This window comes from Tachysurus vachellii, chromosome 14 (assembly GCF_030014155.1).
Source record: "Tachysurus vachellii isolate PV-2020 chromosome 14, HZAU_Pvac_v1, whole genome shotgun sequence".
Taxonomy (NCBI): Eukaryota; Metazoa; Chordata; class Actinopteri; order Siluriformes; family Bagridae; genus Tachysurus; species Tachysurus vachellii.
In genome coordinates, this window is record NC_083473.1 from 3,464,605 (window position 1) to 3,479,285 (window position 14,681).

The 14,681-nt window shown below is 37.2% G+C and overlaps 2 protein-coding genes across 2 annotated transcripts; both read right to left on the reverse strand.

Annotated features, from left to right (window-relative positions):
• Window positions 1–4,386: 4,386 nt before the first annotated feature.
• Window positions 4,387–5,826, reverse strand: lsm10 (LSM10, U7 small nuclear RNA associated). The gene is made up of 2 exons (XM_060886795.1): window positions 5,744–5,826; window positions 4,387–5,003 (listed from the first exon to the last, which is right to left on the reverse strand). Exon 2 carries the CDS (start codon window positions 4,972–4,974, stop codon window positions 4,615–4,617), a length of 360 nt encoding a protein of 119 aa, XP_060742778.1. The 5' UTR covers window positions 4,975–5,003; window positions 5,744–5,826; the 3' UTR covers window positions 4,387–4,614.
• A 748-nt stretch (window positions 5,827–6,574) lies between these two features.
• oscp1a (organic solute carrier partner 1a) lies at window positions 6,575–12,182 on the reverse strand. The gene is made up of 11 exons (XM_060886872.1): window positions 12,031–12,182; window positions 10,346–10,372; window positions 9,853–10,007; window positions 9,283–9,450; window positions 8,870–8,950; window positions 8,498–8,601; window positions 8,024–8,152; window positions 7,812–7,881; window positions 7,559–7,704; window positions 7,162–7,219; window positions 6,575–6,817 (listed from the first exon to the last, which is right to left on the reverse strand). The coding sequence occupies exons 1-11, from the start codon at window positions 12,140–12,142 to the stop codon at window positions 6,710–6,712; spliced, it is 1,158 nt and encodes a 385-aa protein (XP_060742855.1). The 5' UTR covers window positions 12,143–12,182; the 3' UTR covers window positions 6,575–6,709.
• Between the last annotated feature and the right edge of the window lie 2,499 nt (window positions 12,183–14,681).

The window sequence follows — 14,681 nt, forward strand, 5'->3', positions numbered from 1 at the left end:
GATCAGTTCCAAGGCTTGGAGTGACACATGCTGTAAGGAAGACATACCAGGAGCTAGGATTCTAGCTTCTATTGCTAGGATTTGACCTGAAGTGATGAAATGTTGGCTAGACATCTCATCAAGCTGAAACATGATTGTGTGTCATCAGGATTTCAGTAATAAGACAACAATGAGGACTTTATTTCACTGGATTTAGACAAGAGAGCTGAAGGGTTCCAAGCACCGAGCCTTGTGGGACACCAGTCCAGTTTACAGATTATTTCATATTAAGGTGGAGTGGAACATGAAAGAGCTCACATCACTTGCTGGGTATGAAATATGAAACCACATACATTTATAATCCATTAGTTAGATATTGTATATAACGTATGCAGCGTTTAGAAGGCTACACAAATTGACGATTCTTCTGTATGCTCTTGCAAAATCATGCATGAGTATAGAATATAGAGATGGACCGAGTATAGAGATGTTCGAGTCTGATGCTGTTGTAAAGCTCACACTCTCTCTTTCCACCAACAACAAATAAAGTCTTGCGATATATTTATCTTGAACCTAAAAATAATTTCTATGTAATCTACAGCTCCTGTACCATTATATGATGAGTTTAAAAATAAAAATGTATGCTGTAGTATATAGTGAGCTTTATTGGTTTATGTTCTAGTATATGTTCATATTTCAATATTTGCTTGTTTATTAATACACCCTGATGTGAGTCATCCACTGCGTCTGACAAATGAACAAATTTAAGACAGGAATTTTAGACAAGATCTGTGAAAGAAAAGTAGTTATCATAAAAACATGAATATTTTCATACATGGGTACATGAAGATCACGACCGGACCAGCTGATGTTGACTTGTGCTGGACTGAGAGAGACAGAGAGAGTGGAAGGTCAGAGCCAAACTGCGAGGGTGGAGCAGGAAATAGCTGTGGAGGTCCGCTGTGGGCATGCAGCCTGCCTCTGCCACTAAAGAGCTCTTTGTGTTTAGGTCAGTTATAAAATTATATTCTACACAAACACACACACACAAAAACACACAGACACACACACACGCACACACACGCACACACAAACACACACTAAATGTGGGACTGATGCCATAAAACCTGCTCTAGCATTAGTAATAAGCATTAAAAAAGATCACAGGATGACCTTCTGATCGTACCCATTTTTCTTTGTTGTGGTGGTACATGGGACTCCAGCTGGAGCAGGGCATACTGGAACAAAGCTGGTCTGTGTCCTGAACCATTAACTTCCATCAGAATTAGAATTAGATGAAGTTAGCAGGATCATTTTATTCTTGAATTCTATTCAGCACAAAATGATAATAATAAAAGATTTTTCTGATAGAATCGTCATACTTTTTTTCTATTGTTTAAAAATATATGCATGTGTATAAAACATAATTTGTTGCAGAAATAACTTTCTCATAATATTTTACAAAATATCAAAATTTTAGTGGATTAGACATGATTACACAGTTTTTGACTGAAACTTTGACTTAGTATAGCATAGTACAGTTAAGAGCTAAGAGTTAAGAGTTAAGGCTAGTGTCCAGGTGTGTAGATCTGGAGGGTTAAGGGGAGTGGCCAGGTGTGTAGATTTGGTGATCTAAAGGGCATGGCCAGGTGTGTAGATTTGGAGGGTTAAGGGGAGTGGCCAGGTGTGTAGATTTGGAGGGTTAAGGGGAGTGGCCAGGTGTGTAGATTTGGTGAGCTAAGGGGCGTGGCCAGGTGTGTAGATTTGGAGGGTTAAGGGGAGTGGCCAGGTGTGTAGATTTGGTGAGCTAAGGGGCATGGCCAGGTGTATGGTTAAATGAGATTAAGCGGCGGGACAAATTATCTATACAGCTCTAATGATTACTGTCTATAGATGAATAAATGATCAAATTAAAATGACAATGACATTTAACAAAATGGCATTTAAGTACAGTTCCATGTCCATAGACACTTCTGAGACTTTCCAACATGTTGGGTTTTCTGGGACTCGCATACCAACTCAATCTATGTTAAATTTATGTCAAGTCAATAGACATCATATATAGTTCTAATAAATGTTGTATCTGGCTGAAGGTTATTGTACAATAAAATCAAGCTTTACAGCCGTCATATTTTCAGAGAGTAACTAAAGTAACTAAATTCTCTCTATATTTAATCCCTTCAGTGTGGTTTGAGAGTTTTTCTTTTATTGTTCCTGTTGCTTGAAATAGTGTTGTTTTTAGTGGCTATGAGTGTGAACAGGAACTCGAACATTGTTATTATGTGGTGATTAACCATCAGTTCTGCCTCAACAGCTCCGGCAACAAAAATACTCATTTACAAAGAACCGCTTTTAACTCTGAAACCTCAGATACAGACAACAGCAGAGGAGAAGAGAAATAAAAACAAAGAACCTCTTCATCTTCATAACTGAGTGTAAACCGAGTGTGTTTGTAGACTTAATGCTGTGTTTCAGTGGCTAATGAACAACAGATGGGCATCGAGTTCACATCACTCACCACCATCTGTGGGAAAGGTCTTATAATCTGACAGAAAACGTTACTAGAACTTTCAGTAAAGGAGCCAACAGATATATAAATAATGTTCCTGCAACATTTAAAAAACATCTGCTGCAATAAAACTTAGCTTCTATGATGTTAGTAGAACGTTGCTCACTGAAACATTACATGAACGTTGGACAAAAATGTTTTCAAAACAACTAGATATCGTGGCAGATGTCAATGTTCCTTAGAGAATTGTAACATTTGGAAAATGTTAGCTCACATGCCTAGAAACAAAATTTACTCAAGATTAAACGTACATAAAATAGTTTTGTTCAGAGGGTGAATCTTTCAGGAGCCATCAATTGTAGGGTTCAGCTTCATTTAAGGTAACTTTGCAAAGCTAAATGCTTGGCATGTTTGCGTCACACCTCCAGGGTTGGGTGTTTGAGTCCTGCCTATGCCCTGTTTGTGGAGTTCGCATGTTTTCCCCCCGTGCTCTAGGGGTTTCCTCCGGGTTCTTTGGTTTCCTCCCCAGTTCAAAGACATGCCTTATAGGCTGATTGGTCTGTCTAAATTGTCTGTAGTGTGTAAAGATGTGTTATTACATGCTTTGATGGGTCAGCACCAGTGGGGTTGCGAGGGTGGGGCTTCTGAGGCTTAAGCCCCTCATGTACTGTCATAAGCCCCTGGTCTTTTGAAGACTGAACTCACACCACAAATAAAGTACAAGACTTACCAGTACAAGAAACCTGTCTATCTGTTAGCACTTAATTTATTCCGCTATACGCACTTATGTGTCGAGCTGTTTAACAGAACAGAACCTCTTTTGGTCAGCAGGTGGCACTGTTGTTAGTATATGGCCATTGGACAGTTGTCATTCATTCATTCATTCATTGGAAGACTTGGTGAGGTAATAATAATGAAGCTGTTGGTGAGTCATAGTCTCTGAAGGCTAAGCCCCTCATCCCTTTCAACCCTAGCAACTCCCCTGGTTGGCATCCCTTCTGGGGTAACCCTGCTTCGTGCCCCTGTGATAGACCCCAGGTTCCGTGTCCTTGTTTAAGATAAACACTAGAGAATGGACTGATGGACAGTCGACAGCTTGCAATATCAGGTGTAACAAATAAAAAAAAGAACATTTATAAAAATGTTCTAAAAACCTTCTTGCTTTAACTGCTTCGCTGCTTAACATTAAAAACTAATGCTATGCCTTTTCTGGCTAAAAACTCATTAGATTAACGTTCCTAGAAAGTTCGTACACTTGATATTAAATGTTTGATTCTTCACTGAAGATTGAACAGACAGAACGTTTTTGTTCAAATTTATAAATTTAAACTGGAACGTTTTATTATAAAATATATTGTACGTTCTACAGCGAATCAGTGACAGAATAAACTTGATGAAGATGAATAAATGATTTGTAACTTCTGTTGTGGTTTTGTGAAACACAGTAGCCTCTTTTCTGTCATTCAAGCTCAAAGTGTGTATAATAAACTTCTGTAAAAGTTTCATGAAATATTATAAAAATATTTGCTCCAGTAAGATTTAGCTTTAGGAGAAGATTTCTCACATTCCAAGTTATATAAAAATGTTTTTCCTCACCACTGTCACTTCTGTCTCGCTCATTAGGGACACATTTAAATTTAAAGTGTATTTATATACTGAATTGATTGATACAGAAACCTCACTGAACAGGAAACACAGAAGATCCTGGTGTAGGGTTGTATATTTAATAGTAGCTTTACATCATAAATACTAAGTACAACCTTTTTTCTATTCAAAGATTGCACTCTTGATAATTAAATTATAAAACTGGAAAATGTAGCTTAAGTATTGTATGATTTATTGTAGTTTTGTGTGTGTATCTGTTCAGAAAACCAGAAAAATATATTTTCTACAATGTGTGTATTTGCACATAAACATTTAATAGAAAAAACTTCTTACAGGAAACATGATTGAATCTTACAGGAAACATGAGATGAATCGCGTGCTGATACACAACCACTGTCGTTAAAGGTTAGCGTTTTTCAGTCACGTGTCACAGGAACAACAGAAACGTCTGTGATTTAACACTGAACTGACTATCAGCAGCCTGAAAGCAAAAACCTCTACGAGGAATTATTCTTCCTGGTTTACTTTTTTTTATTGCTGAACTCCTTCCTCCCTTTCTCAGTGAAGCAGCGCACTCTGTGAATCTTCTCCAGCTGCTTCTTGATGGTCTCTGTGATGTCCACATGGTCAGGAATGTGGACATAGCGAACATTACGGCCAGTCACGAACATGTCGGCCATCTCCGAAACGTTTCCTTGTCTGTCCCGGTACACAACGTCCTCCAGACGGACGTTCATGAAGGCGTCCACGTTGAGGACACGTCCCCGAGCCTTGCTCTCATCTCTCAGCTCCACAGTGGTCACCTGACCCTGAAGACCCTGCAGTAGCACCACCAGGCTGTTCTCAGAGATGGTTCGCTCTGCGATCGACTGAGTCGCCATCAGTTACCTGCTACAGGACCGGAATCTCTCTAACACACAGGCAGCAGTTTATAATTAGGGTTCTACTTAATGGTGTTGTAATAAAAAAAAAAAATTATTCAAACTGTGGAGAAAATTTATTATAAATAAATAAATAAATAAATTTAATAAAAAAAAAAAAAAAAAAAAAAAAATAATAATTTAATTTAAAAAAATAAAATAAATAAGTAAAATTATTTAATATATATAAAAAATAAAAATAAATAAAAACCATCAGTAACCAGAAGGTACAAACTTTGTTTTTTTTCCTTGCTACAGTTAATAGCATCTTATTTACATACATTTTGTTAGGTCATAAAACAGTAAAATCAGCCTTATTACTTTAAATGTTAATGATTCTTTATGAGGGAACAATATTTAAGGCTTATACTTTAAAGCTAACTGCTACCAGTTTAGCTTCGTGCTAACAAGCAACACAAGCTTATTGCTAAGAGATTAGCAACATCATGGTCTTATTCACCATCATGGTCTGCAACCAAATTGTCTTTTCTCACTACAGAAGCGCACCACATACAGCCCTAATGTAACGGTACGATGCACCCTACCTAGTGCACTATATATCGGATTGGAACGCGTCCCTGATGCACGCGGGTTTTTTCCAAAAATTCGACCGTGAAGAAATATTTAACAAACAAACCGTAACTCTATTATATTCTTAATCTACACAATACGCTTATACTAAATGTTAATGAATACAAAATGCATTTAATGGCTGTTGCTTGATCTTTACCTGATTCGCTGTTATTTTAAACCGCTGTAACATTTTTCACAACAAACCCGTAGCTCCGCCCCCAACTTCCGTCTTATGGTGACGTCATTTATTCATGAAGCTCACTGTCTCCCTCTAGCGGGAGAAAACCAGCAATTTATTTGTTTAATAGCTTAATTTAATAAAAATACCTTATAGAAATAATACGTGTTCAATATATTATGCATTTTACTAATAAATAAATAAATAAATAAATAAATAAATAATGTCCTTGTTTACTAATTTCTGGCTATTAAACCTGATTCATCATAACAACACCTCTGATTATAAAATTAGGAGATGAATTTTATAGACTAGTTTAATTTAAATATAATAAATTTATAATAGCAACATACATACAAATGGTAGAAGTGTAACAAAGGGAAAGGTTTGGAATTGGATCTAAAGTTGACTAAATGTATTTATGCTGGAAATGTTTACATTAAAAGAGACTTGATACTTTATTATATTTATTATATTTTTGGGTGAAAACTACAGTATTATGTAAGTCATGTCTGTAGTGTATTTGGAAAAAAAAGCATATTATTCTATAAGGATGTTTTCACACTTGCATACTCTTTAAAAGAACCAAACCCAGACCCCTTGAAGTGGACCAAGGGATCTACATCCAAGGGGATTTACAGCCAATTTAACTAAGGGTTAAGCTCAGTGTGAAAAGCCTTAAAGATTCAGCAATGAAAGTGTGATAATGCATCATCTCTACATGTAAGAGGAAGAAATCAATCTAAACAGAAACATCACAGTTCACGTGTGAGATTTATTATTATTTTTTTAAATAAATGACTCGGTTATTGTCACACATGATTTTATTTATTACCCTTTACTCAAGATTAGAAATGCCTTTAACGTTGCACATAATCACATTTATCAGAATAGAAGATCACACGTGAAATGGATGTGTTAATTGTGTAAGATAGTCTTTGTGCTTCAGAGTTCGTCCATCATGGCCAGAAGATCTTCTCCTTTGTCGCTGGGTCTCTGAACTTCGTCTTGGTTGGTGAACTCGGCGGCGATGCGAGACAACTCGGTGTCTGCCTGAGGGGGAACACACACAATCACTGCATGAGAAGATAAGTGAAGAGAAGAGAAGAGAAGAGAAGAAAAGAAAGGAGAAGAAAAGAGAAGAGAAGACCACAGGATCTTCAGAGTCTGAAGGTTTCATAAACTCCACACATTAACGCTGTTCAGAGATCAGAAAGTCTGAGTTGAGTGTGTTTTGAGTAATTTGCCCTGTTTTGGGTTTCAGGTGATGGAACAGTCTTAGCTCAAGGCGAAGGAGTTCCAGGAGCCTGCACTAAATATACATACTCCACCCATTCAGGCTGAAGAATTACAAACACACAGTGAATATGCAAATGTGAGACGTGTGTATGACTCACCTTCACCGCCTGGATGTTCACCACAGTGAACGCCTTGTCCGCCTCCGATAACCTTCCTCTGTAGAGAAACACGCAACTCTAATCATAATAATAACAATGATAATAAAAGTAATAATGAACATGTGTAGTATGGAAAACCTTAAAAAGTAGATAAATAAATTAATAGAATGAATAACAAAGACTAAAGATTGTTTGAAGTATTGTTGTTAATTAGAACAAATCCTTTGTACTCCATGGTAATGACACGTTACATGATTCACGCTTCAGGACTGGCTGATAAGTAAATGAACACAGATGAAAGCAGACTGTATTGTTTCTATACAACACACCACAGGAACTTACTCAAGTGTAAACTAAAAATCTCTGGTCTTAAAGCTCAGAGTTGGTGTGCACTCACGTGCTGTCATCTTCCTGGTCTGAAGGAAACAAATTGACTCTCATCCCTCCATCAGCAGCGACTGAATCCCAAACTTCTATCTGACCCATCAGCTTGGCTAAAAGGTTCAGCTCTACTTTAGCCAAAGGGTTAGGATCATCACTGACCTGTTCAACACACACACAAACACACAAACACTCACGCACACCTAATATGTTCATAAAACTTTCTATAAAATAAAATAAAGCTGTTGTTTCTGGAAGGCGTACTTCACCTGCTCGCTTTTACAGGTGTGTGTGGAGCTTTGTGAAGTGTGTGTATCCTCAGCTGAGCTCACACCGTACCTGTGTAAGTAAATGGTTCAGACAAACTCAAGACTCATGACAAGAATTGATTCAAGAACATTCTAGAAAGTTTAGGTTTGCTGGTGGTTTGGATATAATGTTGTCAGGATGGTTGAATGCGCCTCTGTGTGGTGTTATATACATGTTAGTGCCCAGGCGTGTCACTCGGTCTCCAGACAAGTCGAATGAAGGTTCTCTCACGGGGCCGGTGTAACTTCCTCCGCTCACAAACTCACGCCTCCCCACCACCCTACCTCGGCTGTTAAAATACCTAAGGAAGAAAGAAAGACAGGAAGGGAGGGAGAGATGGAGGCCGGGAGGAAGCACGGAAGACTAGAATAATATCTGGATATATCACGGTTATATCTGCTTCTCTAAATCTGATTGGTCAACCTGTGTTTCAAGTGTATTTATACTTCCTATAAGAGATTCTTCACTGTGTGTCTCTCCGAATCTCCTGTGTAGTGAACAAACCAGTGGGATGATTTAACACCATATCGGCTCTGTGGTTGGACTGGATTTTGCCTCGTAATAAACGTTCTAGAAAATTCTCTTAATTTATACAAATACTGCATTTGTAGAAAATGATCTGTCTGGATACTAAAGCACAGGCTACCTGATTAATCCCGGAACTTCATTTCCGTGAGGCACAGGCCCCGATGTCGGCATCACAAAACTCCCATCTGCGTTCTGGAGATTCTCCTTCATGTAAATCGACACCTGGAAAAAGGAATATCGCAGCTGTGTGATGGATCCAGTCATTTCAACATACTGTAGACGTTCTGGCAATGACAAAGCTCTGTCTGTCCAAATCGACCCTGAGTGAGATTCTGTGAGTGCAAAAGTTTGCACACCCTCAAAGACAATGCGGTTGTGTTTTGCTTCATGGATATTCTGTTCATCAACTCAGAAATAACGAACAAGTTTAAACAGTGAGCTCTTGACCATTTTCTAATGTTTTAAATAATTTCTATATAATAAACCTCACCCTGATGTGCACGTCCTGAAAGAAAGCGAGGAGAGTCTGTCGCATGAGCTGAAACTCACCGTCTGATAAAGAAGTAAACATCTGAAACAAAATGAAAAAACATCAGGCAGCAAATTTAATTAACAGTTCTACAGTTAGCTCGATAACTTAAATCGAGAAATGATAAAGACACAGGTCGGACCTTTTAATAAAAACAAAAGAGAAAGAGATTCTTTCTTCTTTTTTCCTCATTGCACTGATTGCATTTCAATGTAACAACTGTGCAACATAGTGATGAAATCAGTTTGAACTTCGGTTCAGCTTCAGACTGAAGGTTGTTCTGCTCCACACCTGAGTGTGTTCACAATTAGAACAAACTAACAGAAAATGTGACACCATCCTGAAAGAGAAGTGTAATGTTCTAACGGTCATACCTCTACGATGAGACGCTGTGCCTCGTTGATGAGGTTAACAAGGCGGGGATTGTCTTTAACCAGCTCACGAACCCCGTCCATGTGGTTGAAGGAGATGAGCAGTATGTCTCGAGGTCGAGGACAAAGAGCGATCTGGTACTTAAACGCCATCGTCATCAGGTCATACAGCTGCAGACGAGCAGCATGGACATGGATTTATATAATATGTGTAGATATTAGACTCTGAACACACTGTGCACACTGTGATCCTGTAATTCTACACACTGTGATTCAACTTCATAAGGCTGAAAATAAAGTTATTAAACAGGTTAGCCCTAGAACACGCCAATATGGCTGTGAATTTATATATATATATATATAATCAGAAGTATGTATTTCTGAAAAAAATTACCACAAAAAAAACAATGACTAAACAACAAAATGAAAAACCTATAAAAACTTGACAGAAGGAATGTGATTATTTCAGGATTGTTTTAATTCCCGTGTAACGTACCTTGTTATACACTGAACCCTCCCTAGCCACACTCCCTGTGCACCCTACTTAGTCCCTTTCACTATCATCCTCCCTACCCTGTCCATGCTGGTGGAGTTGAGCCTCATGATGGAGGTGTGAGCCAGGCGTGTTAGCAGGTAGCGCAGAGCTTGGTGTGAGTATGTGTCCTGTGGCTGCATCAACTCCTCCATAAATGATTTACTGAACATCACACCCACTATATCATACATCACTGCAGACCAAGAAGTAGAAAAGAAACACCAAAGCTGACAGAATCAGATCATCAGTACAACACACCAAACATCCAATCGTTTAGCATATACACTTGAGACTATCAGTAACTCAGTGCACTTCAAAATAGTGAGGGAAACAACATGAGCTAAAAGACTTAGCCTCTAGATATTAATGTAGAACAGAGGGAAAATATATTAGGTATTAAATTGTTCTCAACACCAGCAGCTCTAACAACAGTGAGCATGTTCTAATACAATATATATTTTTTTAGCAAAAGCTTCTCTGGAGGTCAGATTTAAGGAGGTCTGGAACTGAATGGAGGGATGACGAGATTACCTCGTTTTCTGTCAGCCTCGGACCAACCTGCAAACAATTTTTTTTACATATAAATTTGGGATTTTTACCATCCTGTGGAGTCAATATACATTTACTGTAATACCACAACAGCTTTCATACAGTTTAAACAAAGGCCAGAAAACGGGTAAGGAGGTGTTTACTTTGGTTTCATATTGGGAAATATATTCAGTGCAGCATTTCATTCACTTTAGCTTTAACAGACTAGGTTAGCTTTCACTCACTAGGTTTGATTTCACTCACAGGGTTAGCTTTAACAGCCTAGGTTAGCTTTTACTCACTGGGTTAGCTTTAACAGACTACTTTAGCTTTCACTCACTGGGTTAGCTTTATAGAGTACTTTAGCTTTCACTCACTAGGTTAGCTTTAACAGCCTAGGTTAGCTTTCATTCACTGGGTTAGCTTTCACTCACTAGGTTAGCTTTAACAGACTAGTTTATCTTTCACTCACTGGGTTAGCTTTAACTGACTAGTTTATCTTTCACTCACTGGGTTAGCTTTAACAGACTAGTTTATCTTTCACTCACTGGTTTAGCTTTAACAGACTAGTTTATCTTTCACTCACTGGGTTAGCTTTAACTGACTAGGTTTTCTACCAAATAGACAAATCATTTTAAAGAAAAAATAACAACACAACAATAAGCTAATTAAGGAATCTTAACATTTGCTGAATTTAAAAGGAAGCCGGAGACTCAATTAGCAGTTGGTAAAGACAATCTATCAGCTCAACCGCTGTCATTTAGTAGATCAAGAATAAGATGATTTTTTTTCAGAAAGGAGGCTAACTTTAGCTAGCGACATGTCAATTCTTGTGCTGGATTTGCAGTGTTAATTCTGGCATTTGTGAGGGTGGGATTTACACACTTAACACACTGTCAGGTCACTTGTATTTATTGTAGTTTGTCATTTGTGGTTGTTTTTAGTTTAATAAAACATATAATAACCCGTAATGTATGAAATGAACAGTCTACTGATCACTGTGTACAGTTTAGACACACGCCTTTGGTTCAAAACCTATTTATGTTGGATTGTCATGTCGCTCCAGTCGGTAGTAGCTGTTAGGGCTTTTCACCACAGACACTAACCGTCTCCGCGGTTTTATTTATTTATTTTGTTGTGTCTCTATATGCATTTAATCAGGTCGTATATCTGACATCAGTAAACCGGATGATGTTTTCTTTGGATTGTTGTTAAAATTAGCTTTATTATTAAGTTCGTTATTTGCTAAATGGTATCAAGAATGGGATCACCATGGGTACATTCTTCCTTTTTAATATTTTGATTATAAAGTGTCACGTATTAGGTGCTGTGTCTGTTTTTTGGTTTCAGTGACGTTAATATTTAGTGACGTCATAATTACAGCCGTTCTCAATCATCCTGCGCACATTTGCTGGAGGTGAACACACCAAAGATAAAGACGTTTACTCTGCAATCTGGTTTCATTATTCATGGATATTTCCCAAGCTTTTTACTTTTTTAAAGACGTAGTTAGACTAGTATTATTCATTATATCTAAATAAATGAGTATTTAACTGTGAAAAAAGAGAAAATATAAGGTTTTTCATGACGAAAGGAAAATAGGGAGGAACCAATCCATCTGACTGCGGGTGGGTTCTCTAAAACACTAGTGAGAGGGGATTTTTTTTGGGGAAACTAACACTAATTACCTTTCTGTATTTTATCATCAGTTTCATTCTGAGCTCGGAGTCTCTGGTCCAAAATATAAAGCATTTCTCCACCCATATTTATAATGAGTAAAGGCAGAGTCCTCAAAGACATTGCGGATCAAATGACATTACACTCCGCGACCGGCAGAGGGCGCGTCTGCTACTGCGCCGTTATAGTTCTTCTTTCACCGCATTGAAGCTGCTACCATCCAACTATAAAGCGATATTACTGACGTCTAGCGGACTGGTTGCGCTACTACAATAGTTTAAAATGCCAATCAGTCTTATTGATCACTATTATTTACAACAAAATTTCAGAATTTCTTTATTACTAGAAAAATGGCGCATTTCACGAAATAGACAAATTGTTCATGTTTATTTCAAGAAAACATGTTATTAAAAAGATAAGTGTCTCATTATGATGAGAAAAAAAATGCAGATATTACTGTAAACTGCTTCTCTCTTTCCACCCATCCCGAGGCATCCAGAAATTGTACCAACTCCGATTGTCTTCCGTGCAATGAAGATTTTGGACCTCCAGTGAGATGAGGCCGATTCTGTGAGGAATCTGAGGCATCTAGAGATGTTCCAGCTCCAGTTAGACTCTGTGATACTAAAGAGGAGACACCAACTCCATGTGGTCTTTGAGGACAACAATCTCCTCATCAATACAACATTTATCAGACTGTATATTTATAATCACACCCTCCAGTGTTACCCATATGAGGATGAGGTTCACCATTGAGTCTGGTTCCTCTCGAGGTTTCTTCCTTTACCATTCAAGGGAGTTTTTCCTCCCCACAGTCACCTGAGTCACCTCACACTTGCTCATTGCGGATAAATACAAGCACATTTAAATCTATCTAATATTAATCTTGAGTTTTGTATTCTATTAATCTTTATATTATTCTTTATAATAACCTTTGTCCTGTGTTTATGTTCTGTAAAGTTGCTTTGAGACGATGTCAATTGTAAAAGGCGCTATACAAATAAACTTGAATTTGAATTTACATCTCTGGCATTTGATCACAGTAATCAGAGCTGTTTGTTTCTGCTGTATGCATTTGCATATTTGCGTCCCATAGCGTGCGAAAGGAGTTATTCTAATTATTATAGGATTATGATTGACTTTAGGTGACACACCTTTTTAGCCAACGATTCTTAAGTATTTAATTTGCTTGCCTATAATCCAATTAAATTATTTTTTTTCCCTTCAGAACATGGAAACTCCATTCAGATTTTCCATCATGTCCATCCAGCTTTGATCTTGTTTGTCTAGGTGTAACCCTGATTACTGCCACAACCCCTGAACATTTGGCTTCACTTTCAGGTATTACAATGACAGTAACACGCCTGTAGTTCACACTTCTTGTGAGAACAAACTGGATGTTATTCTGAGAAATTAATCGACTTCATCTCTCACAGCATCAGCTCCAAAACATACCAATGACTAAAAATGACCTAAAATGATCAACATACCATTGACTTTATTCTTTCATTTAAGCTGAAGCTGATATCGTCGACACAACTAATCTGGTCTCAAACCAGATGAGTCAGACGAGAGTCCAGCAGACACAATTTATTTATTTTGTGCTCAGAGGGAAAGAACACTACACTGTTTTTCAACCAGAAATCATTTTCCTTTCTGTGTTTAAAAGTAACCTGGAATAAAAAGTAATAAGAGGAAGATTAGTTTAGCTTCAGATAGAAGCCCTGAGGTTTTACACAGTTTTAAACTCCAACCATATAATTATCTATTTCATAGAAGTACAGGATCACAGTGTACTGTAGCCCTCTCCAATGATTGCAGGGCAAAACCTCTGACTATATGCAAATTAAGAACATTCCAAGGTAGTCTTACAAAACACACACGCACACATGCACACACACACGCACGCGCACACACACACACACACACACACACACACACACACACACACACACACACACACTTGCAACAGAACATACAAAATTCAAATTAAAATAAAATTACAAGGAAATATTATATATAAATAACTCACTTACTTCATACTGTATGATTTAGATGTTGCTTTCAGTGTCCAGTCCCTCCAGGACTTCATGATTATTCGATGGCAGAAATGAACAAAAAATAAAAAAATCATAAAGCACCATGTGTGTTTATTTTCTGCTGTTTATGTTATCAGTGTTGTTCCTCTTCAGGTTCATATTTAACCTCACATTTTACAAAATATAGTTTTAGTATTTCTTAACTGAGACTCTTGAGTGCAAAAGTTTGTGCCCCCAGTCCAAATAATGCAAAAAGCTGAAATGTCAACATGTTAATAAAATGAGACAATAAATAGTAATGAAAAAAGATACAACTGCAAAAAAAGTCATTATTACACTAAAATAATTGAAATAATAAAAAAATTAATAAAGTATTTATCTTGAAATAATAAAAAAAATATCTTGAAATAAATACTTTTACAATAGTTCAAATGTGGTCATAATAAGATAAGCAACAAGATATTGTTAAAATATTTTCAAAAAGCATGTTATTATATATGATATTATAGATTCTAATAAGATACATTATACGTACAAACATACAAATAGTTATATATACACAGACATAATGAGATGTAGTCAGAACTAATCAGATATATTTGATATTAGGTACCAAGGTGAAA